Consider the following 27,353-nt stretch of genomic DNA (forward strand, 5'->3'; position numbering starts at 1 on the left):
GTAAGTTCAATGAAGGGGGCTTTTCCAGTCATAGACACAGATGCTTCCTGTGAGGACCGACTTCGATGAGGAACTCTGTTAAAACGAGCAGCCTCACAGAACCCTCTGAGAGAAAGTTGCAGGTCAGACGAGCAGGCAAGATGAGAGCACGAGGAGCTAACGGAATGACCGAGCAAACGCAAAGTAAGTGTTACTAACAGCACTTTAATTGGCTGGGTATTAGAATTGATTATGTTTCTAAATTTTAAACAAAAAAAACTGGGGGAAATATGTGGGCTATCATATCTGTTGTGGTTGTTATTGTTCTTCTTCTCCTTCTTCTTCTTCTTCTTCTTATTATTATTATTATTATTTAAATTATTATTATTTTGGGGCAAGCTCCATGGTTGCAAAAGACCTGCATTGTTTTGCTAGGATTATTAGACTTCTTATTATTATTCTTCCGGTTCTTGCTACACTCTGCATTCTATTAGTCTTCCGTACATCCTTCCAGAATTTATACTATTATTTTTTTAAATATTTTGTGTCATTTACAGCATTCTTTTTAAAACTTGGTTAACTTTACTTTTCAGATGCCAATCAACAGCTGGACTACAACCAAAGCCACATCCAACAGTTCCTCATTGCTGGGGGAGAGCTGGGGCTCAAACCCTTCTACACAGAGCTCGCTGTTCTCCTCCTGGTGGTCTACCTTCTAGTGCTCATTAGTAACTTTATGGTTTTCTTTGCGGTGGTGCTGGAGACCAAACTGCACACACCCATGTACATTTTCCTTAGTAGTCTCTCTCTAACAGATATCATCATCACAACCAGCGTTCTCCCCAAGATGATATCGGTGTGCCTACTGAATGACATTGCCATTTCTTTCTCCGGCTGCTTCTTGCAGCAGATCACCTATTTGACATTTCAGGTTACTGAGGGCATTTTGCTTGTTTTAATGTGCTATGACCGCTATGTGGCAATTTGCAATCCTCTACGCTACAATGATATCATCAATCCCCGGATGTGTGTTCTACTCTCAGTCTTTGCTTGCATTGCTGGATTTTTAATGATGATTCCAATTCCAATGTACGCATCAAGGTTACCTTATTGTAGGACCCACCTCATGTTCTGGTTTTGTGATATCCCTCCAGTTATTGCACTGTCCTGTTCGGACACAACAAACCTGCAGTTCACAGTTCTAGGGATTGCTTTACTAGTAATTGTGGTTCCAGGATCTGTCATTATTTGGACATACAGTAAAATAATTATCGCAGTTTTAAAAATGTCTTCTGTAGATGGGCGTAAAAAGGCCTTCTCCACCTGCTCCTCACATCTCAGTATTGTAATCCTGTTCTACTTCGCACATCTTTGTGTCTATATAGGTTCCACGGTAAAAAATGTTCATCCGAATGTTCTCATCTTAATCTCCATCATGAACTGTTTACTGACTCCACTTGCAAACCCCATCATTTACAGCTTGAGAAATAAAGAGTTAAAGACCGCTATTGTAAAACATTTCCACATCAATGAGGTTTTCATAAGTTTCTCTCGTTTACGTCCCCAGTAAATATTTTTGTCAGTCTTATGTATCTCAGTTTATGCTGTGACACATATAGACCCTTTGTTTTCAGCATCTCACTCATTTTTTGTGAATAATCTAAAGACTTGGCAAAGAAATATATTTTCTGGCACATTATCCAACATTGGTGACCTTAATAATATAAAACATTACACAGTCATTGCAAAAGGCATGATCATTTTTATCACCATTCAGCAGTGTTTTCACCTACATTGTTATTATCCATCCATCCATCCATCCATTATGTATACCCGCTTATCCTGGGCAGGGTTGAGGTGGGTGCTGGAGCCTATCCCAGCGTTCATTGGGGCGAGAGGCAAGAATACACCCTGGCCAGGCCTCCAATCTATCGCAGGGCACACACAACATTCACTAATCATTCACTCACACACTCATAACTATGGGCAATTTAGAGTCTCCAATTAGCCTAACCTGCATATCTTTGGACTGTGGGAGGAAACCGGAGTACCCGGAGGAAACCCAGGCGGACATGGGGAGAACATGCAAACTCCACACAGAAAGGCCCCAAGCTGAGATTCGAACCCACAACCTTCTTGCTGTGAGGCGACAGTGCTACCCACTGCACCCCCATGCCGCCCATTGTTATTATTATTATTATTATTATTATTATTATTATTATTATTAGTTGTTGTTGTTGTTGGTTTTGCTGCTGCCGTTGTTTTTACAGGAATAGTGAAAAACACAAAAATGGATAGCTCACCAATGTTACATAACTAACTTTGATCCTGACAGTTATACACTGCATACAGTAAGTACTGCTCATGGGGAGCTTGTAGCTAAAACTGCAATGCTGTTAATGGTGATTCATCAGTGAAACAATGAAAAAACACACCAAGCCAAGCCAAAACTTATAGTCATGTCTGGGACTAAATTTTATTTCTTGAGGCAGCGATTGGGGGAGTGATGATTATTTATTTATGTATTGTATTGAAAGAAAGTATCTATGGTTTTTGGTCAGAAATTGGGGAGGGTACTGCATTTTTTGCAATTAAAGTTTGATTTCCCATAAGCCATACATAGTATGCAATTCTCTGTCACACTGCATCTCCCATTACTGGTACCACATCACTTGTTCTCTGGCTTAACGCTGGATTTTGGTTATTCAAAGTCCTGAAACTGATGGGTAGAAATGGGACATTCAAAAATGTTGAAGAAAAAGGTTTGAATAAGGGTAAATGTGCCAGAAAAAAGGAGTTAAACCCCAAATATGCTTTATTGTAGACGCTTTACTTGATTATGTTTGGATGTGCCAGAGAAGGGGTTTGCTCTCTACCAAACCTTAATGTCTTCCATTAAAATCATTATCAAATGGTAACTTTACGGTCTTATTTAATGTATTTTCTTTGTGACCTGTTTTAACTTAAAGTGTTTTGGTCCATAAATTACAAAGCGGTTCTATATTTTTCAAACCTTCAAAATATATGTAATTTCAATAATAAAAATGCATAAAAATACTGTGCCCTCCATAATGTTTGGGATAAAGACATATTTTCTTGATTTGGCTCTCTACTCAACATTTTTACATTTGTAATAAAACAATTAAAATGCAGGTTCTTATCTTTTTCCTAAAGAGTGTTTATATACATTTTGGTTTCACCATGTAGAAATAAGAGCACTACCATTACAATTTCAGTGCACCATAATATCTGAGACTAATTGGTTCACGGGTGTTCCTAATTAGCTAGGTGTGTTTAATTGCTTCCTTAGTGTAGGTTTAACTGACCTTTCAGTACCTAGTCTTGACATTAGGTTCTTGACTCCCTTTGGAGTCTGTTATTGACATTTGTCAGCATGTGGACCAGAGTTGTGCAAGAGAAAGAGCAGTCAGTAAAAAAATAGTCAGACACATTGACCAAACCTTAGGCTTGCCAAAATCAATAGTTTGGATCATAATTAAGAAGAGAGCACTAGTGAGCTCAGTAATCTGAAAGGACGTGGTAGGCCCAGGGAGATGTCTTCTGTTATTGATGAAATAATTCTCACCATAATGGAAAAAATAAAAAACCTCCAAACACCTGTCCAACAGATCAGAAACACTCTTCAGGAGGCAGGCGTGGATGTGGCAGTGACCACTCTTTGTAGAAAGACTACATGAACAAAACTAGAGTCTACACTGCAAGATATGGCGTCAGCTCTGCACAGCTCAATCTGTCTCCTGCCTGATCCATACCATGCAGGTTCAGCACTGCTGCACTTTCAGACTATACCCCCCCCCCCCCCCCCCATTGTTTAATCAACCAAAATAATAATAATGTTCATCTAATTGTTCAGTGTCTTGAACATTTTCCTAATAAATGTGTACAAATCACAGACTGAGCTGTTCATGAAACACTGGATGCTAATGAGAAGGGGGGGGGGGGGGCGCATGTTGGTTTGTAAATATACATGAGTACTTGTTACACATAGTTTTAATTGGTGCTTCATGGGTGTCACCCTGTATAATTAGCTCCCATGACCCCCCTCTAAAGTAAGTTCAATAAAGACATATAAAACAAACAGCCAGAGACATACGCCAAACCTTAGGCTTACTAAAATCTTTTGTTTGGAACATTATTTGTTTGGTGGAGGGAGTGTTTTGGTTTGGGCATGTATGGCTACCTCAGGTACAGCCTCACTTGTCTTCATTGATGATGTAACTGCTGATAGCAGCGGCAGAATTAATTCATAATTTTCCAAAAACATCTGCCTTGAGAATTTTGACCTTCAGATTTACTTTCTCACAGTCAATTTGTGTCATTCTACATCACTGTAGGTAGTTTGGCTGCATCCCAGCCCATATCGCCCTGCACTCCTAAACTTCATTCACAGATTTCACTTGGAGGAATCCCTGGTGAGGCCCAGATGTGTCTGCAGTTATTTCTAAAAGTTATTTTAGTTTGCTCTGAATGATGTTGCTCTGAAAATATGAGGCCAGCAGGGGTTCAATATATTTGGGAAATGCTTGAATGAGAGTGGAGAGAGATGCCCTCTAAGCAACTGAGTCAAAAATGTATTTTAGCAAGCTCCCGGTTTTACAGATTTCTACAAGAACAGCAAAATGAAAAAGAAAATTGTGAAGGATCTACATCCTTTAATTTATTTCTTTATTAAAAATAAAAATAGTGTTAAAGTAGAGCATCAAAGAGCAATGGTCTAAATGCCATTTTTAAATGCAATTTCAGAAAACAATGGGAAACAGGAAGAAATATGGGCAAGGTTAAAACGAGAAGAATTATTAGATTTACAACTATATACCACTAAGTGAGTGAGTACTTTGTGCCATAAAATGTTAAACTTATTGCTTGTCCAGTCAACTAGTTCAATGCAGACAATACAATTACCTGACAGATAATACAATTAACAACATAATGAGAAGTCTTTCCATTTTATGCCTCCTTAATTAATTTTACTATGTACTGTCTTACAAAATGTATTTGTATACAACAAATGTATTTGCATGCCAACCCTTGTTTCTTATTCTATTTTATTATTAATATTATTTTTATTCGTGCTATATTCTAACAACGTTTAAGCTAGAACCTATGAATGAAAAGTGTTTTATTACTTCATTTATTTATTTATTTATTTATTTATTTATTTATTTATTTATTTATTTATTTATTATTATTATTATTATTATTATTATTATTATTATTATTATTACAGATGAATATGGTGAAGAATAGTCCATCAACAATGATGTAGTAATAAAAATCATGGCTATTTGCTCCAAACATTGAACCCAGTGCACACCGGCACCTTGTATTTAATTAAGCATTTGGCCAGGCTATGCCACTGAGCAAGCCTGTGGAATGGTAAAATTGTGTTTGAACAAGTTGGGCGATACATTGCCATGAATTTAACTTAGTTGAACAGGTGAGGAGGACAGTATGCTGGTGCAGTGGGTAGCACTCACAGCAAGGAGGTCCTGGGTTCAAATCCCATCATGGGCCTTTCTGTGTGGAGTTTGCATGTTCTCCCCATGTCTGTGTGGGTTACCACTGGGTACTCTGGTTTCCTCCCACTTTCAGCAGCAGTAGTAACAGTAGCAGTAGCAGCAGCAGCAGGAGTAGTAGTAGTTGTTATTGCTGTTCTTGTAGAGTGCATATGTAATACCAGAGCGTGATTCATCTGTGTGGCTGCTAGTTCTACTCACACTCTCCAAAGGCCAAAGATAGTCTTATGTTTTATGCATTCACCAGCAGATATGGTGGCCGCATATATAAACAGTCAGACATGGTGGCTATGTATAATGATGTGAAAAAGAACATCCTCTTTAATTCTGTGGTTTTACATATGAGGACATAACTTACCTCATCTAAGCCTAATGAAGTCCAGACAGTAGATGGATCTAACCTTGTGTGACAAATAACACAGAACAGAATTATTCATTATTTAATCAACTAATTGTTCAGTGTCATGAACACTTTCCTAATAAATGTGTACAAATCGCCGACTGAGCTGTTCATGAAACACTGGCTGCTAATGGGGGGGGGGGGGGAGGGGAGGCATATGCCTGTGTAAACATGCATGAGTATTTGTTTGCATTCAGTTTTTTGTTACTTAATCAACCAAAATTATAATGATGATCAGCTAATTGTTCAGACAGCAGAACACTTTCCTAATAAATGTGTACAAATCACTGGTCGTTAATGAGGAGGGGAAGAGGCACGTGTTGGTTCGTAAACATGTACGAGTAATTGTTACACATAGTTCCAATCAGCGCTGATCATGTCACTCTGTATAATTAGCTCCCACGACTCCCTGTAAAGTAAATTCATTAAAAGGAGGCTTTTCCAGACATAGACACAGATGCTTCCTGTGAGGACCGACTTCGATGAGGAACTCTGTTAAAAAGAGCAGCCTCACAGAACCCTGGGAGAGAGAGTTCCAGGTCAGACGAGCAGGCAAGATGAGAGCTCGAGGAGCTAACGGAACGACTGGGCAAGTAGAAAGTGAGAATTATTTTTATTATTATATTTATTTGTCCTGCTTTAAAACATTTTATTTGTTTGGCTATAATACAATTGTTTGTATTTCTAAATTTAATACTGCATTTAGAATTTTTATGCTTTTATTCCAAAATGGAAAAATGATAAATGGAAATATATGGAAACTACGTTTTTTTAATTGTTTTTTTTAAATATATATGTGCTTACATTTTAATTTATGTATAATATATATTTGTACATCATGCATTTACATACATTTAACATATTGTGAAAATATATTTAAATATTCCAAATTGACTGCTTTTGCATATTTATAATATGTATGTATTTACATATATTTAATACATATATATGCTTACATATAATACATAGATTAAAAATTTACTTAAATGCACGTTGTTCCAAATGATATATGGAAATCTATAGGAACTACATGTTTTAACATACTGTTGCACGTATTTAAACAATGTATTTACTGCACATATTTGTACACCATATTGTCATGGTTCTGCGTTTCCTGTCTGTGTTTCCCTGTTGGGCCGCCAGATGGCGGCACTTCTGTTTTGTGTCCTGCTCCCCCTGTGTAATTGTATGATTGTTTTCAATTGTACTATTATTGTTTGCTGGTTGTCTCGTTTTCCCTTCCCTCTCTGTGGCCTGATTGTTCATGGTGCCCTCCTGTGTCTCGTCAGTGTCTGCCTATATAAGTTTCCCGTCTCCTGGACTCTCTTGGTGCTGGATCCTAGTTGGTTTGTCGATAGTGTTGGTTGTGGTTGGTCCGCTCATGTTCCTGCCCCATGTGTTCCTGCCCTGGTTCGGTTTCCCACGTGTTTTGGACTTTTGGATTTTCTTTGTTCTTGGGTTTTTTTGAAGGTTGTCTTGTGTTTGTGAAGAGTTGCCCTGTGAGGCTTTTTGTTCCCTTTTGTTCCCTTTGTCACGTAACAGGTAGGGGGGACCCAAACGCAGAGGGAAAAAAAAACACAAACTCAAAAAGGGAAAATTAACAAAGACTTTACTTACAGGACAGGCAAACAAGCAGGGAACAGAAAAGGTCACGATGGGCAAAAACACAAACTCAAAAAATATCTAATAAAACAGAAAACACAGGAACTCAAAAACACAGGCAGGGCAGAACACAGGCAGGCAGAGTACAAGGGCAAACAAACACAAACAGGTCAAAAACGCAGGCAGGTACAAACGGTCTGAAACATACGTCGGAAACAAACACAAGGAACCAGCACCCGAGTCAAGGGAACAAAGAACTTAAATAGACAGGGGGTAACAAGACACAGGTGAACTCAAAAAACAATCAAACCAGAAGGAGGGGATAACAAGACAAAGGTGGGAACAATGATAGAATAACGAGACAAACAATAATACAATTAACAGGGGGGAGCAGGACACAAAACAGAAGTGCCGCCATCTGGCGGCCCAACAAGGGAAACACAAACAGGAAAACAGGACCATGACACCCTTTTTCTGAAGTAAAGTCTTTTGTTCTGATCTTTTGTAGTTTTGAGTTTTTCCCCCTCTGCGTTTGGGTCCAAACCCCCCACACACCCTGACACCATATATTTGCATACATTTCAAATATATTGTAAAAATATATTAAAATATTCATAATTGGACATTTTTGCATATGTATGTGCTGGCATACAAGCATTCAATATAGTTAAATAGATTTTGAATTCCCCACTGTATATTTAAACATATTACTTTTCCGTATGGGATATTATAGAAAGACTCAAATGACAAACCTGAAAGTCCCATTTCAAATTTGCACAAAAATACTGTTTTTTATTTACACACCCAGCATGTTAATTTATTGACTGGGGAAAATTTGATAGGCCTTCTTGTTGAGTCATTCTGTCATATCTGGGAGATTAGCTTCTTCCTCATTTTTTTTTTTTTCTTCTTCTTCTTCTTCTTCTTCCGCTTCTCAAAACACTTTTCATTCTATTAGTCTCCTTTACATCTTTACAGAATTTATGCTAATATTATTTTTAATATGTTGTGTCATTTACAGCATCCTTTTTAAAACTTGTTTAATTTTACTTTTCAGATGCCAATCAACAGCTCAACTACAACCAAAGCCACATGCAACAGTTCCTTATTGCTGGGGGAGAGCAAGGGCTCAAAAACTTCTACACAGAGCTCTCTGTTCTCCTCCTGGTGGTCTACCTTCTAGTGCTCATTAGTAACTTTATGGTTTTCTTTGCGGTGGTGCTGGAGACCAAACTACACACACCCATGTACATTTTCCTCAGTAGTCTCTCGTTAACAGATATCATCATCACAACCAGCGTTCTCCCCAAGATGATTTCAGTGGGCTTACGGAATGACATTGCTATTTCTTTCACCGGCTGCTTCGTGCAGCAGAACACTTATTTGGCATTTCAGATTACTGAGAGTATTTCACTAGCTATCATGTCCTATGACCGCTACGTGGCCATTTGCAATCCTCTACGGTACAATGATATCATCACTCCCAGTATATGTGTTCTACTTTCAGTCTCTGCTTGCATTGCCGGATTTGTACTGACCTTTCCACTTACAATGTACGCATCAAGGTTACCTTATTGTGGGAACCACCTCATGTTCTGGTTTTGTGATTTCCCTCCAGTAATCGCACTGTCCTGTTTGGACACAACAATCCTGCTGCTCACAGCTCTAGGGGTTGCTTTACTAGTAATTGTGGTTCCAGGATCTGTTATTATTTGGACATACAGTAAAATAATTTTCGCAGTTTTAAAAATTACTTCTGTAGATGGGCGTAAAAAGGCCTTCTCCACCTGCTCCTCACATCTCAGTATTGTAGTCCTGTTCTACTTCGCACATCTTTGTGTTTATATAAGTTCCACGGTAAAAAATGTTCATCCAAATGTTCTCATCTTAATCTCCATCATGAACTGTTTACTGACTCCATTTGCGAACCCCATCATTTACAGCTTGAGAAATAAAGAGTTAAAGACCGCTATTCTAAAACATTGCCACATCAATGAGGTTTTCATAAGTTTCTCTCGTTTACATCCCCAGTAAATGTTTTTGTCAGTCTTATGTATCTCAGTTTATGCTGTGACACATATAGGCCCTTTGTTTTCAGCATCTCACTCATTTTTTTGTGAATAATCTAGGGACTTGGCAAAGAAATATATTTTCTGGCACATTATCCAACATTGGTGACCTTAATAATATAAAGCATTACACAGTCATTGCAAAAGCCATGTTCATTTTTTCACCATTCAGCAGTGTTTTCAGCTACACATGTACCATTGTTATTATCCATCCATCCATCCATCCATGCATTATCTATACCTGCTTATCCTGGGCAGGGTTGTGGTGGGTGTGTCATGGTTCTGTGTTTTCCTGTCTGTGTTTCCCTTGTTGGGCCGCCAGATGGCGGCACTTCTGTTTTGTGTCCTGCTCCCCCTTGTTAATTGTATTATTGTTGTCTCGTTATTCTATCATTGTTCCCACCTGTGTCTTGTTATCCCCTCCTTTTCTGGGTTGATTGTTTTTTGAGTTCACCTGTGTCTTGTTACCCCCTGTCTATTTAAGTTCTTTGTTCTCTTGACTCAGGTGCTGGTTCCTTGTGTTTGTTTGACTTACATGTATCTGCCTGCCTGTGCTTTGACCTGCTTGTGTGTGTGTGACTGTGTTTCCGCCTGTGTGTTTCTGCCTGTTAGTTCCTGCCTGGTTTCTGTCCTACCTGTGTTCTGCTCTGTGTGTGTTTTGAATTTTGAGTTTTCTGTTTTGTGTTTTTTGGTAGTGCCCTGCGTGGCCTTTTGGTTTCCTGTTTTTTTTTTTTTGTCCCCTGTCATGTAAGTAAAGTCTTTGTTAATTTTCCCTTTTTGAGTTTGTGTTTTTTCCCTCTGCGTTTGGGTCCCCCCTACCCATTACGTGACAAGGTGCTGGAGCCTATCCCAGCATACATTGGGGCGAGAGGCAGGAATACACCCTGGCCAGGCCTCCAATCTATCGCAGGCCACACACACCATTCACTCACCATTCTCTCACACTCTCATACCTATGGGCAATTTAGAGTCTCCAATTAGCCTACCTGCATGTCTTTGGACTGTGGGAGGAAACCGGAGTACCGGGAGGAAACCCACGCGGACACTGGGAGAACATGCAAACTCCACATAGAAAGGCCCCAAGGCGAGATTCGAACCCACGCACCCCCATGCCGCCCATTGTTATTATTATTATTATTAGTTGTTGTTTTTGTTTTTGCTGCTGCTGTTGTTCCTACAGGTATAGTGAAAAACATAAAAATGGATAGCTCACCAATGTTAAATAACTAACTTCGATCCTCACAGTTATACACTACATACAGTAAGTATTTCTCACGGGGAGCTTGTAGCTAAAACTGCAATGCTGTTAATGGTGATTCATCAGTGAAATAATGAAAAAAACATACCAAGCCAAGCCAAAACTTAGTCATGTCTGGGACTAAATTTTATTTCTTGGGAGCGATTGGGGGAGTGATGATTATTTATTTATTTATTGTATTGAATGAAAGAATCTATGGTTTTTTGGTCAGAAATTGGAGATGGTACTGCATTTTTTGCTATTAAAGTTTGATTTCCCATAAGCCATATATCGTATGCAATTCTCTGTCACACTGCATCTCCCATTACTGGTACCATATCACTTGTTCTCTGGCTTAACACTGGATTTTGGTTATTCAAAGTACTGAAACTGATGGGTAGAAATGGGACATTCAAAAATGTTGAAGAAAAAGGTTTGAATAAGGGTAAATGTACCAGAAAAAAGGAGTTAAACCCCAAATATGCTTCTTTGTACATGCTTTACATAATTATGTTTGGATGTGCCAGAGAAGGGACTTTGCTTTCTCCCAAACTTTAAAGTCATCCATGAAAATCACTTTCAAATGGTAACTGTATGCTCTTATTCAATATATTTCCTTTGTGACCTGTTTTAACCTGAAGTGTTTTTGTCCATGGATTATAAAGCGGAGTCTATTGTTGGCATTTGTCAGCATGTGGACCAGAGTTGTACCAAAGAAAGAGCAGTCAGTAAAAAAATAGTCAGACACATTGACCAAACCTTAGGCTTGCCAAAATCAATAGTTTGGATCATAATTAAGAAGAAAGAGAGCACTAGTGAGCTCAGTAATCTGAAAGGGCCTGGTAGGCCCAGGGAGATGTCTTCTGTTATTGATGAAATAATTCTCACCGTAATGGACAAAAATAAAAACCTCCAAACACCTGTTCAACAGATCAGAAACACTCTTCAGGAGTCAGGCGTGGATGTGGCAGTGACTACTGTCTGTAGAAAGACTACATGAACAAAACTACAGAGTCTACACTGCAAGATATGGCGTCAGCTCTGCACAGGCAGCTCGATCTGTCTCCTGCCTGATCCATACCATGCAGGTTCAGCACTGCTGCACTTTCAGACTATAACCCCCCCCCCCCCAATTGTTTAATCAACCAAAATAATAATGATGATCATCTAATTGTTCCGTGTCTAGATCACTTTCCTAATACATGTGTACAAATACTGTACTGTTCATGAAACACTGGATGCTAATGGGGAGGGGAGGGGGGGCATGTTGGTTTGTAAACATGCATGAGTACTTGTTACACATAGTTTTAATTGGTGCTTCATGGGTGTCACCCTGTATAATTAGCTCCCATGACCCCCTCTAAAGTAAGTTTAATAAAGGGGGCTTTTCCAGTCATAGACACAGATGCTTCCTGTGAGGACCGACTTCGATGAGGAACTCTGTTAAAACGAGCAGCCTCACAGAACCCTGGGAGAGAAAGTTGCAGGTCAGACGAGCAGGCAAGATGAGAGCTCGAGGAGCTAACGGAACGACCGCGCAAACGCAAAGTAAGTGTTACTAACAGCACTTTAATTGGCTGGGTATTACAATTGTTTATATTTCTAAATTTTAAACAAAAAAAAAACAACTGGGGGAGATATGTGGGCTATCATATCTGTTGAGGTTGTTATTGTTCTTCTTCTCCTTCTTCTTCTTCTTATTATTATTATTATTATTATTATTTAAATTATTATTTATTTTGGGGCAAGTTCCATGGTTGCAAAAGACCTGCATTGTTTTGCTAGGATTATTAGACTTCTTATTATTATTCTTCCGGTTCTTGCTACACTCTGCATTCTATTAGTCTTCCTTACATCCTTCCAGAATTTATACTATTATTTTTTAAATATTTTGTGTCATTTACAGAATTATTTTTAAAACTTGGTTAACTTTACTTTTCAGATGCCAATCAACAGCTGGACTACAACCAAAGCCACATCCAACAGTTCCTCATTGCTGGGGGAGAGCTGGGGCTCAAACACTTCTACACAGAGCTCTCTGTTCTCCTCCTGGTGGTCTACCTTCTAGTGCTCATTGGTAACTTTATGGTTTTCTTTGCGGTGGTGCTGGAGACCAAACTACACACACCCATGTACATTTTCCTCAGCAGTCTCTCTCTAACAGATATCATCATCACAACCAGCGTTCTCCCCAAGATGATATCGGTGTGCCTACTGAATGATATTGCCATTTCTTTCTCCGGCTGCTTCTTGCAGCAGATCACCTATTTGACATTTCAGGTTACTGAGAGCATTTTGCTTCTTTTAATGTGCTATGACCGCTATGTGGCAATTTGCAATCCTCTACGCTACAATGATATCATCAATCCCCGGATGTGTGTTCTACTCTCAGTCTTTGCTTGCATTGTTGGATTTTTAGTGATGCTTCCACTTACAACGTATGCATCAAGGTTACCTTATTGTGGGAACCACCTCATGTTCTGGTTTTGTGATTTCCCTACAGTTATCGCACTGTCCTGTTTGGACACAACAATCATGCTGTTCACAGCTCTATCGATTGCTTTACTACTAACTGTGAGTATTGCAATTGTCATTACTTGGACATACAGTAAAATAATTTTCGCAGTTTTAAAAATTACTTCTGTAGAGGGGCGTAAAAAGGCCTTCTCCACCTGCTCCTCACATCTCAGTATTGTAATCCTGTTCTACTTCGCACATATTTGTGTCTATATAAGTTCCATGGCAAAAAATGTTCATCCAAATGTTGTCATCTTGACCTCCATCATGAACTGTTTACTGACTCCATTTGCGAACCCCATCATTTACAGCTTGAGAAATAAAGAGTTAAAGACCGCTATTCTAAAACACTTCCACATCAATGAGGTTTTCATAAGTTTCTCTCGTTTACGTCCCCAGTAAATGTTTTTGTCAGTCTTATCTAGCTCAAGTTATGCTCTGACACATACAATATGGGCCCTTTGTGTTGAGTATCTGACTCTTTTTTTTTGTGAATATCCAACATTTTTGCTCTTTGGTGACCTTAATAATATAAATCTTTACACACTCATTGCAAATGCCATGTTAATTTTTATCACCATTTAGCAGTGTTCTCAGCTACACACATAGCATTATTATTATTATTATTATTATTATTATCATCATTATTAGTTGTTATTGTTGTTGTTGTTGTTGTTGTTGTTGTTTTTGCTCCTGCTGTTGTTCCTGCAGGTATAGTGAAAAACACAAAAATTGAGAGCTCACCAATGTTAGATAACCAACTTTGATCCTGACCCTTATACACAATGTAAGTCGTGCTCACAGGGAGCTTTGTACCTAATACTGAAATGCTGTTAATGGTGATGCATCAGTGACATGATGAAAGAACACACCAAGCCAAGCCAAAACTAAAAGTCATGCCTGGGACTAAATTTTATTTCTTGAGGCAGCGATTGGGATGGTGGTGTTTACGTATTTATTCATTTATTTTTATTGCATTGAAGGAAAACGTCTGTTTTTTCAGTCCGATATTTGGGTGGGTACTGCATTTTTTGCAATTAAAGTTTGATTTCCCATAAACCATACATAGCATGCAATTCTTTGGCACGCTGCATCTCCCACTACTGGTACCACATCACTTGTTCTCTGGCTTAACACTGGATTTTGGTTATTCAAAGTACTGAAACTGATGGTTAGAAATGGGACATTCAAAAATGTTGAAGAAAAAGGTTTGAATAAGGGTAAATGTATCAGAACAAAAGGAGTTCAGCTCCAAATATGCTTCTTTCTACATGCTTTATATGATTATGTTTGGATGTGCCAGGGAAGGGACTTTGCTTACTCCCAAACTTTAAAGTCTTCAATTAAAATTACTTTCAAATAGTAACTTTATGCTCTTATTCAATATATTTCCTTTGTGACCTGTTTTAAGTTTAAGTGTTTTTGTCCATCGATTATAAAGAGTTTCAATATTTTATATTTTTTAATATATTTATAATATATATTATTTTAATAATAATGATACATAAAAATACAGTGCCCTCCATAATATTTGGGACAAAGACATATTTTCTTGATTTGGCTCTGTACTCCACAATTTTACATTTATGATAAAACAATTCACATGTGGTTAAAGTGCAGGTTCTTAGTGTTTCTTATAGGGTATTTATATACATTTTGGTTTCACTGTGTAGAAATTACAGCACTACCACTACCATTTCAGGGCACGATAAAGTCTGAGACAAATAGCTTCACAGGTGTTCCTAATCAGTTAGGTGCGTTCAGCTGCTTCCTGAGTGTATGTATAACTGACCTTTCAGTATCTTGTCTTGACATTAGGTTCTTGACTCCCTTTGGAGTCTATTATTGGCATTTGTCAGCATGTGGACCAGAGTTGTGCCAAAGAAAGAGCAGTCAGTAAAAAAATAGTCAGACACATTGACCAAACCTTAGGCTTGCCAAAATCAATAGTTTGGATCATAATTAAGAAGAGAGCACTAGTGAGCTCAGTAATCTGAAAGGGCGTGGTAGGCCCAGGGAGATGTCTTCTGTTATTGATGAAATAATTCTCACCATAATGGAAAAAAATAAAAAACCTCCAAACACCTGTTCAACAGATCAGAAACACTCTTCAGGAGGCAGGCGTGGATGTGGCAGTGACCACTGTCTATAAAAACACTACATGAACAAAACTACAGAGTCTACACTGCAAGATATGGTGTCAGCTCTGCACATGCAGCTCGATCTGCCTCCTGCCTGATCCATACCATTCATGTTCAGCACTGCTGCATTTTCATACTATAACCCCCCCCCCATTGTTTAATCAACCAAAATAATAATGATGATCAACTAATTGTTCCGTGTCTAGAACACTTTCCTAATAAATGTGTACAAATCGCCGACTGTACTGTTCATGAAACACTGGATGTTAATGGGGGGTGGGGGGGGGCGCATGTTGGTTTGTAAACATGCATGAGTACTTGTTACACATAGTTTTAATTGGTGCTTCTTGGGTGTCACCCTGTATAATTAGCTCCCATGACCCCCTCTAAAGTAAGTTTAATAAAAGGGGCTTTTCCAGTCATAGACACAGATGCTTCCTGTGAGGACCGACTTCGATGAGGAACTCTGTTAAAACGAGCAGCCTCACAGAACCCTGGGAGAGAAAGTTGCAGGTCAGACGAGCAGGCAAGATGAGAGCTCGAGGAGCTAACGGAACGACCGCGCAAACGCAAAGTAAGTGTTACTAACAGCACTTTAATTGGCTGGGTATTAGAATTGTTTATATTTCTAAATTTTAAACAAAAAAAACCTGGGGGAGATATGTGGGCTATCATCTCTGTTGAGGTATTATTATTATTATTATTATTTAAATTATTATTATTTTGGGGCAAGCTCCATGGTTGCAAAAGACCTGCATTGTTTTGCTAGGATTATTAGTCTTCTTATTATTATTCTTCCGGTTCTTGCTACACTCTGCATTCTATTAGTCTTCCTTACATCCTGCCAGAATTTATACTATTATTTTTTTAATATTTTGTGTCATTTACAGAATTATTTTTAAAACTTGGTTAACTTTACTTTTCAGATGCCAATCAACAGCTGGACTACAACCAAAGCCACATCCAACAGTTCCTCATTGCTGGGGGAGAGCTAGGGCTCAAACACTTCTACACAGAGCTCTCTGTTCTCCTCCTGGTGGTCTACATTCTAGTGCTCATCGGTAATTTTATGGTTTTCTTTGCGGTGGTGCTGGAGACCAAACTGCACACACCCATGTACATTTTCCTCAGCAGTCTCTCTCTAACAGATATCATCATCACAACCAGCGTTCTCCCCAAGATGATATCGGTGTGCCTACTGAATGATATTGCCATTTCTTTCTCCGGCTGCTTCTTGCAGCAGATCACCTATTTGACATTTCAGGTTACTGAGTGCATTTTGCTTCTTTTAATGTGCTATGACCGCTATGTAGCAATTTGCAATCCTCTACGCTACAATGATATCATCAGTCCCTGGATGTGTGTTCTACTCTCAGTCTTTGCTTGCATTGCCAGATTTTTAATGATGATTCCACTTACAATGTACGCATCAAGGTTACCTTATTGTGGGACCCGCCTCATGTTCTGGTTTTGTGATTTCCCTCCAGTTATCGCACTGTCCTGTTTGGACACAACAATCATGCTGTTCACAGCTCTAGGGGTTGCTTTACTAGTAATTATGGTTTCAGGATCTGTCATTATTTGGACATACAGTAAAATAATTTTCGCAGTTTTAAAAATTTCTTCTGTAGATGGGCGTAAAAAGGCCTTCTCCACCTGCTCCTCGCATCTCAGTATTGTAGTCCTGTTCTACTTCGCACATCTTTGTGTTTATATAAGTTCCACGGTAAAAAATGTTCATCCAAATGTTCTCATCTTAATCTCCATCCTGAACTGTTTACTGACTCCATTTGCGAACCCCATCATTTACAGCTTGAGAAATAAAGAGTTAAAGACCGCTATTCTAAAACATTTCCACATCAATGAGGTTTTCATAAGTTTCTCTCGTTTACGTCCCCAGTAAATGTTTTTGTCAGTCTTATGTATCTCAGTTTATGCTGTGACACATATAGGCCCTTTGTTTTGAGCATCTCACCATTTTTTTGTGAATAAATTCTATGGGTACTTGGCAAAGAAATATATTTTCTGGCACATTATCCAACATTGGTGACCTTAATAATATAAAGCTTTACACAGTCATTGCAAAAGCCATGTTCATTTTTATCACCATTCAGCAGTGTTTTCAGCTACACATGTACCATTGTTATTATCCATCCATCCATCCATCCATCCATTATCTATACCTGCTTATCCTGGGCAGGGTTGTGGTGGGTGTGTCATGGTTCTGTGTTTTCCTGTCTGTGTTTCTCTTGTTGGGCCGCCAGATGGCAGCACTTCTGTTTTGTGTCCTGCTCCCCCCTGTTAATTGTATTATTGTTGTCTCGTTATTCTATCATTGTTCCCACCTGTGTCTTGTTATCCCCTCCTTTTCTGGGTTGATTGTTTTTTGAGTTCACCTGTGTCCTGTTACCCCCTGTCTATTTAAGTTCTTTGTTCCCTTGACTCGGGTGCAGGTTCCTTGTGTTTGTTTGACTTACATGTATCTGCCTGCCTGTGCTTTGACCTGCTTGTGTGTGTGACTGTGTTTCCGCCTGTGTGTTTCTGCCTGTTAGTTCCTGCCTGGTTTCTGTCCTACCTGTGTTCTGCTCTGTGTGTGTTTTGAATTTTGAGTTTTCTCAAAAAAGTGTTTTGTGTGGTAGTGCCCTGCGTGGCCTTTTGGTTTCCTGTTTTTTTTTTGTCCCCTGTCATGTAAGTAAAGTCTTTGTTAATTTTCCCTTTTTGAGTTTGTGTTTTTTTTTCCCTCTGCGTTTGGGTCCCCCCTACCCGTTACGTGACAGGGTGCTGGAGCCTATCCCAGCATACATTGGGGCGAGAGGCAGGAATACACCCTGGCCAGGCCTCCAAACTATCGCAGGGCACACACAACATTCACTCACCATTCACTCACACTCTCATACCTATGGGCAATTTAGAGTCTCCAATTAGCCTACCTGCATGTCTTTGGACTGTGGGAGGAAACCGTGATACCCAGAGGAAACCCACGCATACACGGGGAGAACACGCAAACTCCACACAGAAAGCCGAGATTCGAACCCACAACCTTCTTGCTGTGCGGCGACAGTGCTACCCACTGCACCCCCATGCCGCCCATTGTTATTAGGGTTCCAAGCAGCGAAGCTGGTGGAACCCTATTGTATCTGTTAGGATTATTATTCTTATTATTATTATTATTTTTCTCCGCTAAAAGTGTCTGAGGCTCAGCAACCATAAGTCCTGGAGCAACCAAATTTGGCAGGTGGGTTCCTATGGGCCCCCACTACTCAGGCACTAAAAACCATGTACGTCGGCCAGATGGTGGCGCTATAACAAAGGGTTTTGCGTGAAAGGCCATAACTCCCACACCGTAAGTCTGATCAACACAAAACTTCATCGACCAATGCATCTGAATGTGCTCTACAACTTTGCTTTTGGGACCACCTATGTCTGCCATATGGTTTGCCCGCCATTTAGCCGTTTCTATTAGGTGGGGTGCGGAAGAGCTGTGGCTCCAAATCTAAACGGTTACGACATCGAGTAAACTTCTTTACGGCAAGCGACAACCATGGCGACGCAAGTAATCCCACACCATAGGTCTAGTTTTTAGCAGTGAGGAGACGGTCTGACAGTGCCACCTAGCGTGCATGCTAGGATAGGGTACCCAAAGTTTCTTAGTAAAAGCTTTCTGAGAGGATGAATAATTACTTTTCTTTGGCATGGATCCATTTGAAGACAGTATCGGGTGAGTTCGTTAAGTCTTTAAATCTGTCATTATGGTGAGAAAAAGCTAAACCATTTTATTGGTAGTTTTTGAGTTTCTGTGCAAACGCGCGAAAACACGCTGGTATAATAAAACAATGACGGTAATACATATATAGTCCGCTTCGTTCCGTTGCTACCATAACATAACAGACTATCTTGTGTCTACAGCTGCAGTTTCTCGCTGCAATTTCTAACATTGAATATTCACAAAAGACGCAATTTATGCTGTACTCTGCCAATGTCTAAATAAATAATACGCTACGGTAAAGCTTTGAGAGGATGAATAATTACTTTTCTTTGGCATGGATCCATTTGAAGACAGTATCGGGTGAGTTCGTTAAGTCTTTAAATCTGTCATTATGCTGAGAAATAGCTAAACCATTTCATTGATAGGTTCTGAGTTTCTGTGCAAACGCGCGAAAACACGCTGGTATAATGAAACAATGACGGTAGCCTAATACATATATAGTCCGCTTCGTTCCGTTGCTACCATAACATAACGACCTACAGCTGCAGTTTCTCGCTGCAATTACTAATATTGAATATTAAAGACGCAATTTATGCTGTAGTCTTCCAATGTCTAAATAAATAATACGGTCCATTTGAAGACAATATCGGGTGAGTTCGTTTAGTCTTTAAATCCGTCATTATGCTGAGAGAAATCGTATTCTCAATTTAATTTCTAAATTGACTGTAAGCTTAGGGTTGTAACTAGGTAGTTGTTCCGTAGGTGACTTAGTCTTAACTCGTCTTAACTATTGCTTGAATGTTCTCATAGACTGCGTTGTTGCTGTTCTTGTTTGTGCTAGCGTTAATCAGTTTAAACTACAGGGTCCAAGTTGAATTATGCCGTTGTTCCCTGCAATTAGAATGGTAGGCTACTGCCCTCTAGGGTTTTCGACACACTTGTTCCTCATTATGGTAATACATTTTGTTGTACGTCGCTCTGGATAAGAGCGTCTGCCAAATGCCTGTAATGTAATGTAATGCAATATTCCGTAGCAACAAGATAAACCCGACATTAGCCCTAAAATATGCTGCTCACTGAATAACGAAATAAACGAGACAATTTTGTTTTTTACATTATACCATGTCATTCTACAGTCAATATCTGGGACTAAACATTGAATAAATATACAATCTTACCATTGGTTTTACGCGTAGAGATGTCCCTTTTGCGACTGAGTGGTCATATATTGTCTTGGACAATCCGTTTGTGATTCCTGTTGCTTACGGCGTTGTCGCCGTTTTTCGTACAATTTGGCTCCATTGACAGTTTATTTATTCAGTAGGTGAGAGTATAAGCTTTCTAATGATGTATAACATGTCTGATTTTGCTTTTGGGATAGCGTTTTATATGTCAGCGTAACCAAATTTTTCTTATCCACCAAATTTGTCTTTTATTTCCGTTTCTTCCCAATGTCGTATTTATTTTTTGAAATGTGTATTTATGTGTTATTATTCTATCTGTCTCTGTGGCGCTCTGAAATGTGCATTCTCTGCTAAACTGAGCAATGGATTGGAATATGTGTCTGACGTAGTGTTGCACGGTATACCAAAACTTCAGCACTTTCTCGGTACTTAAAAAAAAAAAAAACGGTTTCGTATTTGAATTTTCCGACGTTCGGTAGTTCTGCGTCAAATGTAAAAGCCAGGGAAATGTGTCTCCCGCATTACTGATTTAGAGGATGAAAAGTGTAGTTTGTCAGAATCTTCGCTAGATGGCAGTAGCAACTAAGGTTGCCAAGTGAGGTGACCTGCGCTTGTGCATTCACTTCCCTGATACAGCGCAAGCTTTGACTCAGTTCACTTCAGTAGCAATAGGTGTTCCAATTTGGAAATATTTTATTATAGATAGATGCTGTATTGTTATTACAATATGCTGTTTTTAAATCTATTTAAAGGTGAAAGACCTGTTTTAAAGATTATTTAGTTTACAACTGTTTAATTTCTGAAATATATTTAACATATTCTCCATTGTTCAGTGTTTCTTAGTTTTCACACTTATTCTTTTACTATCATGAACCTATGCACTGTTGTACGTCGCTCTATAGAGCGTTGTAATGCATAGTAGTAGTAGTGTTGTAACACTATAGGCCTATGCATATTCATATGTTGCAGAGGCTTCAACTTAAAGGTTGTTAATGACCAGGTTGTTCATAAACCATGAATTTGAAAATGAGGTCAACCCTTGTGGACATTATGTTTCTGATCTATTAAGGTAATTTCAGTATCGTTAGGTACCGAGTATTGAATCAGTATCGAGTATCGTGATACTAAACCTGGTATCGGTATCAAAGTCAAAATTTTGGTATCGTGACAACACTAGTGTGGCGCTTTTTTTAGTTGCGGCATGGAAGCGCTGCAGCTGTACATACACGCTCGGCCATCTAAATGTTACGACATGCTATCTAAATGTTACGACATAGTCAAGGCCTTGACGGGAAGCTGTCAGGACACATCCATGGCGACGCAACTAAGTCATCAGCCAGCGTCTCTTAGCACAAAATTGGCCATAAGTCATCTATTTTTTATACGATCATCACAATATTCAGTACATATGTTGGGTGAAGGCGTATGACCATGAGGACACAGCCATTTTAAAATCGCTCCATAGGGGGCGCGATGGTGCCAATGCTTGGACCCCTCCCAACGCCGCTTGCGGCTTTAATTATTATTATTATTATTATTATTATTATTAGTTGTTGTTGTTGTTGTTTTTGCTGCTGCCGTTGTTTTTACAGGAATAGTGAAAAACACAAAAATGGATAGCTCACCAATGTTAGATAACTAACTTTGATCCTGACAGTTATACACTGCATACAGTAAGTACTGCTCATGGGGACCTTGTAGCTAAAACTGCAATGCTGTTAATGGTGATTCATCAGTGAAATAATGAAAAAACACACCAAGCCAAGCCAAAACTTACAGTCATGTCTGGGACTAAATTTTATTTCTTGAGGCAGCGATTGGGGGAGTGATGATTATTTATCTATGTGTTATATTGAAAGAAAGTATCTATGGTTTTTGGTCAGAAATTTGGGAAGGGTACTGCATTTGTTGCAATTAAAGTTTGATTTCCCATAAGCCATACACAGTATGCAATTCTCTGTCACACTGCATCTCCCATTACTGGTACCACATCACTTGTTCTCTGGCTTAACGCTGGATTTTGGTTATTCAAAGTACTGAAACTGATGGGTAGAAATGGGACATTCAAAAATGTTGAAGAAAAAGGTTTGAATAAGGGTAAATGTGCCAGAAAAACAGGAGTTAAACCCCAAATACGCTTTATTGTAGACGCTTTACTTGATTATGTTTGGATGTGCCAGAGAAGGGGTTTGCTCTCTACCAAACCTTAATGTCTTCCATTAAAATCATTATCAAATGGTAACTTTACGGTCTTATTTAATGTATTTTCTTTGTGACCTGTTTTAACTTAAAGTGTTTTGGTCCTTAAATTACAAAGCATTTCTATATTTTTCAAACCTTCAAAATATATGTAATTTCAATAATAAAAAGCATAAAAACAATGTGCCCTCCATAATGTTTGGGACAAAGACATATTTTCTTGATTTGGCTCTCTACTCAACATTTTTACATTTGTAATAAAACAATTAAAAGGCAGGTTCTTATCTTTTTCCTAAAGGGTGTTTATATACATTTTGGTTTCACCATGTAGAAATTACAGCACTACCATTACAATTTCAGTGCACCATAATATCTGAGACAAATAGGTTCACGGGTGTTCCTAATTAGCTAGGTGTGTTTAGTGTAGGTTTAACTGACCTTTCAGTATCTAGTCTTAACATTAGGTTCTTGACTCCCTTTGGAGTATGTTATTGGCATTTGTCAGCATGTGGACCAGAGTTGTGCCAAAGAAAGATCAGTCAGTAAACAAATATTCAGACACATTGACCAAACCTTAGGCTTGCCAAAATTAATAGTTTGGATCATAATTAAGAAGAAAGAGAGTACTAGTGAGCTCAGTAATCTGAAAGGGCGTGGTAGACCCAGGGAGATGTCTTCTGTTATTGATTAAATAATTCTCACCGTAATGGAAAAAATAAAGACCTCCAAACACCTGTCCAACAGATCTGAAACACTCTTCAGGAGGCAGGCGTGGATGTGGCAGTGACCACTGTCTATAAAAACACTACATGAACAAAACTGCAGAGTCTACACTGCAAGATATGGTGTCAGCTCTGCACATGCAGCTCGATCTGTCTCCTACCTGATCCACACCATGCAGGTTCAGCACTGCTGCACTTTCGGGCTATAACCCCCCCCCAATGTTAATTAACGAAAATAATAATGATGATCAACTAATTGTTCCGTGTCTAGAACACTTTCCTAATAAATGTGTACTAATCGCCGACTGTACTGTTCATGAAACACTGGATGCTAATGGGGGGGCATGTTGGTTTGTAAACATGCATGAGTACTTGTTACACATAGTTTTAATTGGTGCTTCATGGGTGTCACCCTGTATAATTAGCTCCCTTGACCCCCTCTAAAGGAAGTTTAATAAAGGGGGCTTTTCCAGTCATAGACACAGATGCTTCCTGTGAGGACCGACTTCGATGAGGCACTCTGTTAAAACGAGCAGCCTCACAGAACCCTGGGAGAGAAAGTTCCAGGTCAGACGAGCAGGCAAGATGAGAGCTCGAGGAGCTAACGGAACGACCGCGCAAACGCAAAGTAAGTGTTACTAACAACACTTTAATTGGCTGGGTATTAGAATTGTTTATATTCCTAAATTTTAAACAAAAAAAACAACTGGGGGAGATATGTGGGCTATCATATCTGTTGAGGTTGTTATTGTTCTTCTTCTCCTTCTTCTTCTTCTTATTATTATTATTATTATTATTATTATTATTATTTAAATTATTATTTATTTTGGGGCAAGTTCCATGGTTGCAAAAGACCTGCATTGTTTTGCTAGGATTATTAGACTTATTATTATTCTTCCGGTTCTTGCTACACTCTGCATTCTATTAGTCTTCCTTACATCCTTCCAGAATTTATACTATTATTTTTTAAATATTTTGTGTCATTTACAGAATTCTTTTTAAAACTTGGTTAACTTTACTTTTCAGATGCCAATCAACAGCTGCACTACAACCAAAGCCACATCCAACAGTTCCTCATTGCTGGGGGAGAGCTGGGGCTCAAACACTTCTACCCAGAGCTCTCTGTTCTCCTCCTGGTGGTCTACCTTCTAGTGCTCATTAGTAACTTTATGGTTTTCTTTGCGGTGGTGCTGGAGACCAAACTGCACACACCCATGTACATTTTCCTCAGTAGTCTCTCGCTAACAGATATCATCATCACAACCAGCGTTCTCCCCAAGATGATATCGGTGTGCCTACTGAATGACATTGCCATTTCTTTCTCCGGCTGCTTCTTGCAGCAGATCACCTATTCAACATTTCAGGTTACTGAGGGCATTTTGCTTCTTTTAATGTGCTATGACCGCTATGTGGCAATTTGCAATCCTCTACGCTACAATGATATCATCACTCCCCGGATGTGTGTTCTACTCTCAGTCTTTGCTTGCATTGTTGGATTTTTAATGATGATTCCACTTACAATGTACACATCAAGGTTACCTTATTGTGGGAACCACCTCATGTTCTGGTTTTGTGATTTCCCTCCAGTAATCGCACTGTCCTGTTCGGACACAACAATCCTGCTGTTCACAGCGCTAGCGGTTGCTTTACTAGTAATTGCGGTTCCAGGATCTGTCATTATTTATACATACAGTAAAATTATTTTCGCAGTTTTAAAAATGTCTTCTGTAGACGGCCGTAAAAAGGCCTTCTCCACCTGCTCCTCACATCTCAGTATTGTAATCCTGTTCTACTTCGCACATCTTTGTGTCTATATAAGTTCCTCGGTAAAAAATGTTCATCCAAATGTTCTCATCTTGATCTCAATCTTCAACTGTTTACTGATTCCATTTGCGAACCCCATCATTTACAGCTTGAGAAATAAAGAGTTAAAGACCGCTATTCTAAAACATTTCCACATCAATGAGGTTTTCATAAGTTTCTCTCGTTTACGTCCCCAGTAAATGTTTTTGTCAGTCTTATGTATCTCAGTTTATGCTGTGACACATATAGGCCCTTTGTTTTCAGCATCTCACTCATTTTTTGTGAATAATCTAGGGACTTGGCAAAGAAATATATTTTCTGGCACATTATCCAACATTGGTGACCTTAATAATATAAAGCTTTACACAGTCATTGCAAAAGCCATGTTCATTTTTATCACCATTCAGCAGTGTTTTCAGCTACACATGTACCATTGTTATTATACATCCATCCATCCATCCATTATCTATACCCGCTTATCCTGGGCAGGGTTGTGGTGGGTGCTGGAACTTATCCCAGCGTACATTGGGGCGAGAGGCAGGAATACACCCTGGCCAGGCCTCCAATCTATCGCAGGGCACACACAACATTCACTCATCATTCACTCACACACTCATAACTATGGGCAATTTAGAGTCTCAAATTAGCCTAACCTGCATATCTTTGGACTGTGGGAGGAAACCGGAGTACCCGGAGGAAACCCAGGCGGGCACGAGGAGAACATGCAAACTCCACACAGAAAGGCCCCAAGCCGAAATTCGAACCCACAACCTTCTTGCTGTGAGGCGACAGTGCTACCCACTGCACCCCCATGCCGCCCATTGTTATTATTATTATTATTATTATTATTATTATTATTATTATTATTATTAGTTGTTGTTGTTGTTTTTGCTGCTGCCGTTGTTTTTACAGGAATAGTGAAAAACACAAAAATGGATAGCTCACCAATGTTACATAACTAACTTTGATCCTGACAGTTATACACTACATACAGTAAGTACTGCTCATGGGGAGCTTGTAGCTAAAACTGCAATGCTGTTAATCGTGATTCATCAGTGAAATAATGAAAAAACATACCAAGCCAAGCCAAAACTTACAGTCATGTCTGGGACTAAATTTTATTTCTTGAGGGAGCGATTAGGGGAGTGATGATTATTTATTTATGTATTGTATTGAAAGAAAGTATCTATGGTTTTTGGTCAGAAATTGGGGAGGGTACTGCATTTTTTGCAATTAAAGTTTGATTTCCCATAAGCCATACACAGTATGCAATTCTCTGTCACACTGCATCTCCCATTACTGGTACCACATCACTTGTTCTCTGGCTTAACGCTGGATTTTGGTTATTCAAAGTACTGAAACTGATGGGTAGAAATGTGACATTCAAAAATGTTGAAGAAAAAGGTTTGAATAAGGGTAAATGTACCAGAAAAAAGGAGTTAAACCCCAAATATGCTTTATTGTAGACGCTTTACTTGATTATGTTTGGTTGTGCCAGAGAAGGGGTTTGCTCTCTACCAAACCTTAATGTCTTCCATTAAAATCATTATCAAATGGTAACTTTACGGTCTTATTTAATGTATTTTCTTTGTGACCTGTTTTAACTTAAAGTGTTTTGGTCCATAAATTACAAAGAATTGCTATATTTTTCAAACCTTCAAAATATATGTAATTTCAATAATAAAAATGCATAAAAACAATGTGCCCTCCATAATGTTTGGGATAAAGACATATTTTCTTGATTTGGCTCTCTACTCAACATTTTTACATTTGTAATAAAACAATTAAAATGCAGGTTCTTATCTTTTTCCTAAAGGGTGTTTATATACATTTTGGTTTCACCATGTAGAAATTACAGCACTACCACTACCATTTCAGGCCACGATAAAGTCTGAGACAAATAGCTTCACGGGTGTTCCTAATTAGCTAGGTGTGTTTAATTGCTTCCTTTGTGGAGGTTTAACTGACCTTTCAGTATCTAGTCTTGACACTAGGTTCTTGACTCCCTTTGGAGTCTGTTATTGGCATTCGTCAGCATGTGGACCAGAGTTGTGCCAAAGAAAGAGCAGTCCGTAAAAAAATAGTCAGACACATTGACCAAACCTTAGGCTTGCCAAAATCAATAGTTTGGATCATAATTAAGAAGAGAGCACTAGTGAGCTCAGTAATCTGAAAGGGTGTGGTAGGCCCAGGGAGATGTCTTCTGTTATTGATGAAATAATTCTCACCATAATGAAAAAAATAAAGACCTCCAAAC

General features: G+C 38.9%; 5 protein-coding genes across 5 annotated transcripts; all 5 read left to right on the top strand.

Moving 5' to 3' along the window:
- On the top strand, positions 1-3,140 carry LOC135236393 (olfactory receptor 10J1-like). Its single transcript, XM_064302710.1, has 2 exons — positions 1-183; positions 573-3,140. Exons 1-2 carry the CDS (start codon positions 66-68, stop codon positions 1,547-1,549), a joined length of 1,095 nt encoding a protein of 364 aa, XP_064158780.1. The 5' UTR covers positions 1-65; the 3' UTR covers positions 1,550-3,140.
- A 5,442-nt stretch (positions 3,141-8,582) lies between these two features.
- Positions 8,583-9,791, top strand: LOC135236603 (olfactory receptor 6K3-like). Its single transcript, XM_064303070.1, has one exon. The coding sequence runs from the start codon at positions 8,611-8,613 to the stop codon at positions 9,550-9,552; it is 942 nt and encodes a 313-aa protein (XP_064159140.1). The 5' UTR covers positions 8,583-8,610; the 3' UTR covers positions 9,553-9,791.
- A 2,392-nt stretch (positions 9,792-12,183) lies between these two features.
- LOC135236250 (olfactory receptor 10J1-like) lies at positions 12,184-14,661 on the top strand. The gene is made up of 2 exons (XM_064302511.1): positions 12,184-12,372; positions 12,767-14,661. Exons 1-2 carry the CDS (start codon positions 12,255-12,257, stop codon positions 13,741-13,743), a joined length of 1,095 nt encoding a protein of 364 aa, XP_064158581.1. The 5' UTR covers positions 12,184-12,254; the 3' UTR covers positions 13,744-14,661.
- Positions 14,662-15,898: 1,237 nt separating this feature from the next.
- LOC135236503 (olfactory receptor 6N1-like) lies at positions 15,899-17,401 on the top strand. Its single transcript, XM_064302931.1, has 2 exons — positions 15,899-16,056; positions 16,409-17,401. The coding sequence occupies exons 1-2, from the start codon at positions 15,939-15,941 to the stop codon at positions 17,383-17,385; spliced, it is 1,095 nt and encodes a 364-aa protein (XP_064159001.1). The 5' UTR covers positions 15,899-15,938; the 3' UTR covers positions 17,386-17,401.
- A 6,402-nt stretch (positions 17,402-23,803) lies between these two features.
- On the top strand, positions 23,804-26,094 carry LOC135235724 (olfactory receptor 6K3-like). The gene is made up of 2 exons (XM_064301510.1): positions 23,804-23,921; positions 24,320-26,094. The coding sequence occupies exons 1-2, from the start codon at positions 23,804-23,806 to the stop codon at positions 25,294-25,296; spliced, it is 1,095 nt and encodes a 364-aa protein (XP_064157580.1). The 3' UTR covers positions 25,297-26,094.
- Positions 26,095-27,353: the final 1,259 nt, after the last annotated feature.

This window comes from Anguilla rostrata, chromosome 12 (assembly GCF_018555375.3).
Source record: "Anguilla rostrata isolate EN2019 chromosome 12, ASM1855537v3, whole genome shotgun sequence".
In the NCBI taxonomy this organism is placed as follows: Eukaryota; Metazoa; Chordata; class Actinopteri; order Anguilliformes; family Anguillidae; genus Anguilla; species Anguilla rostrata.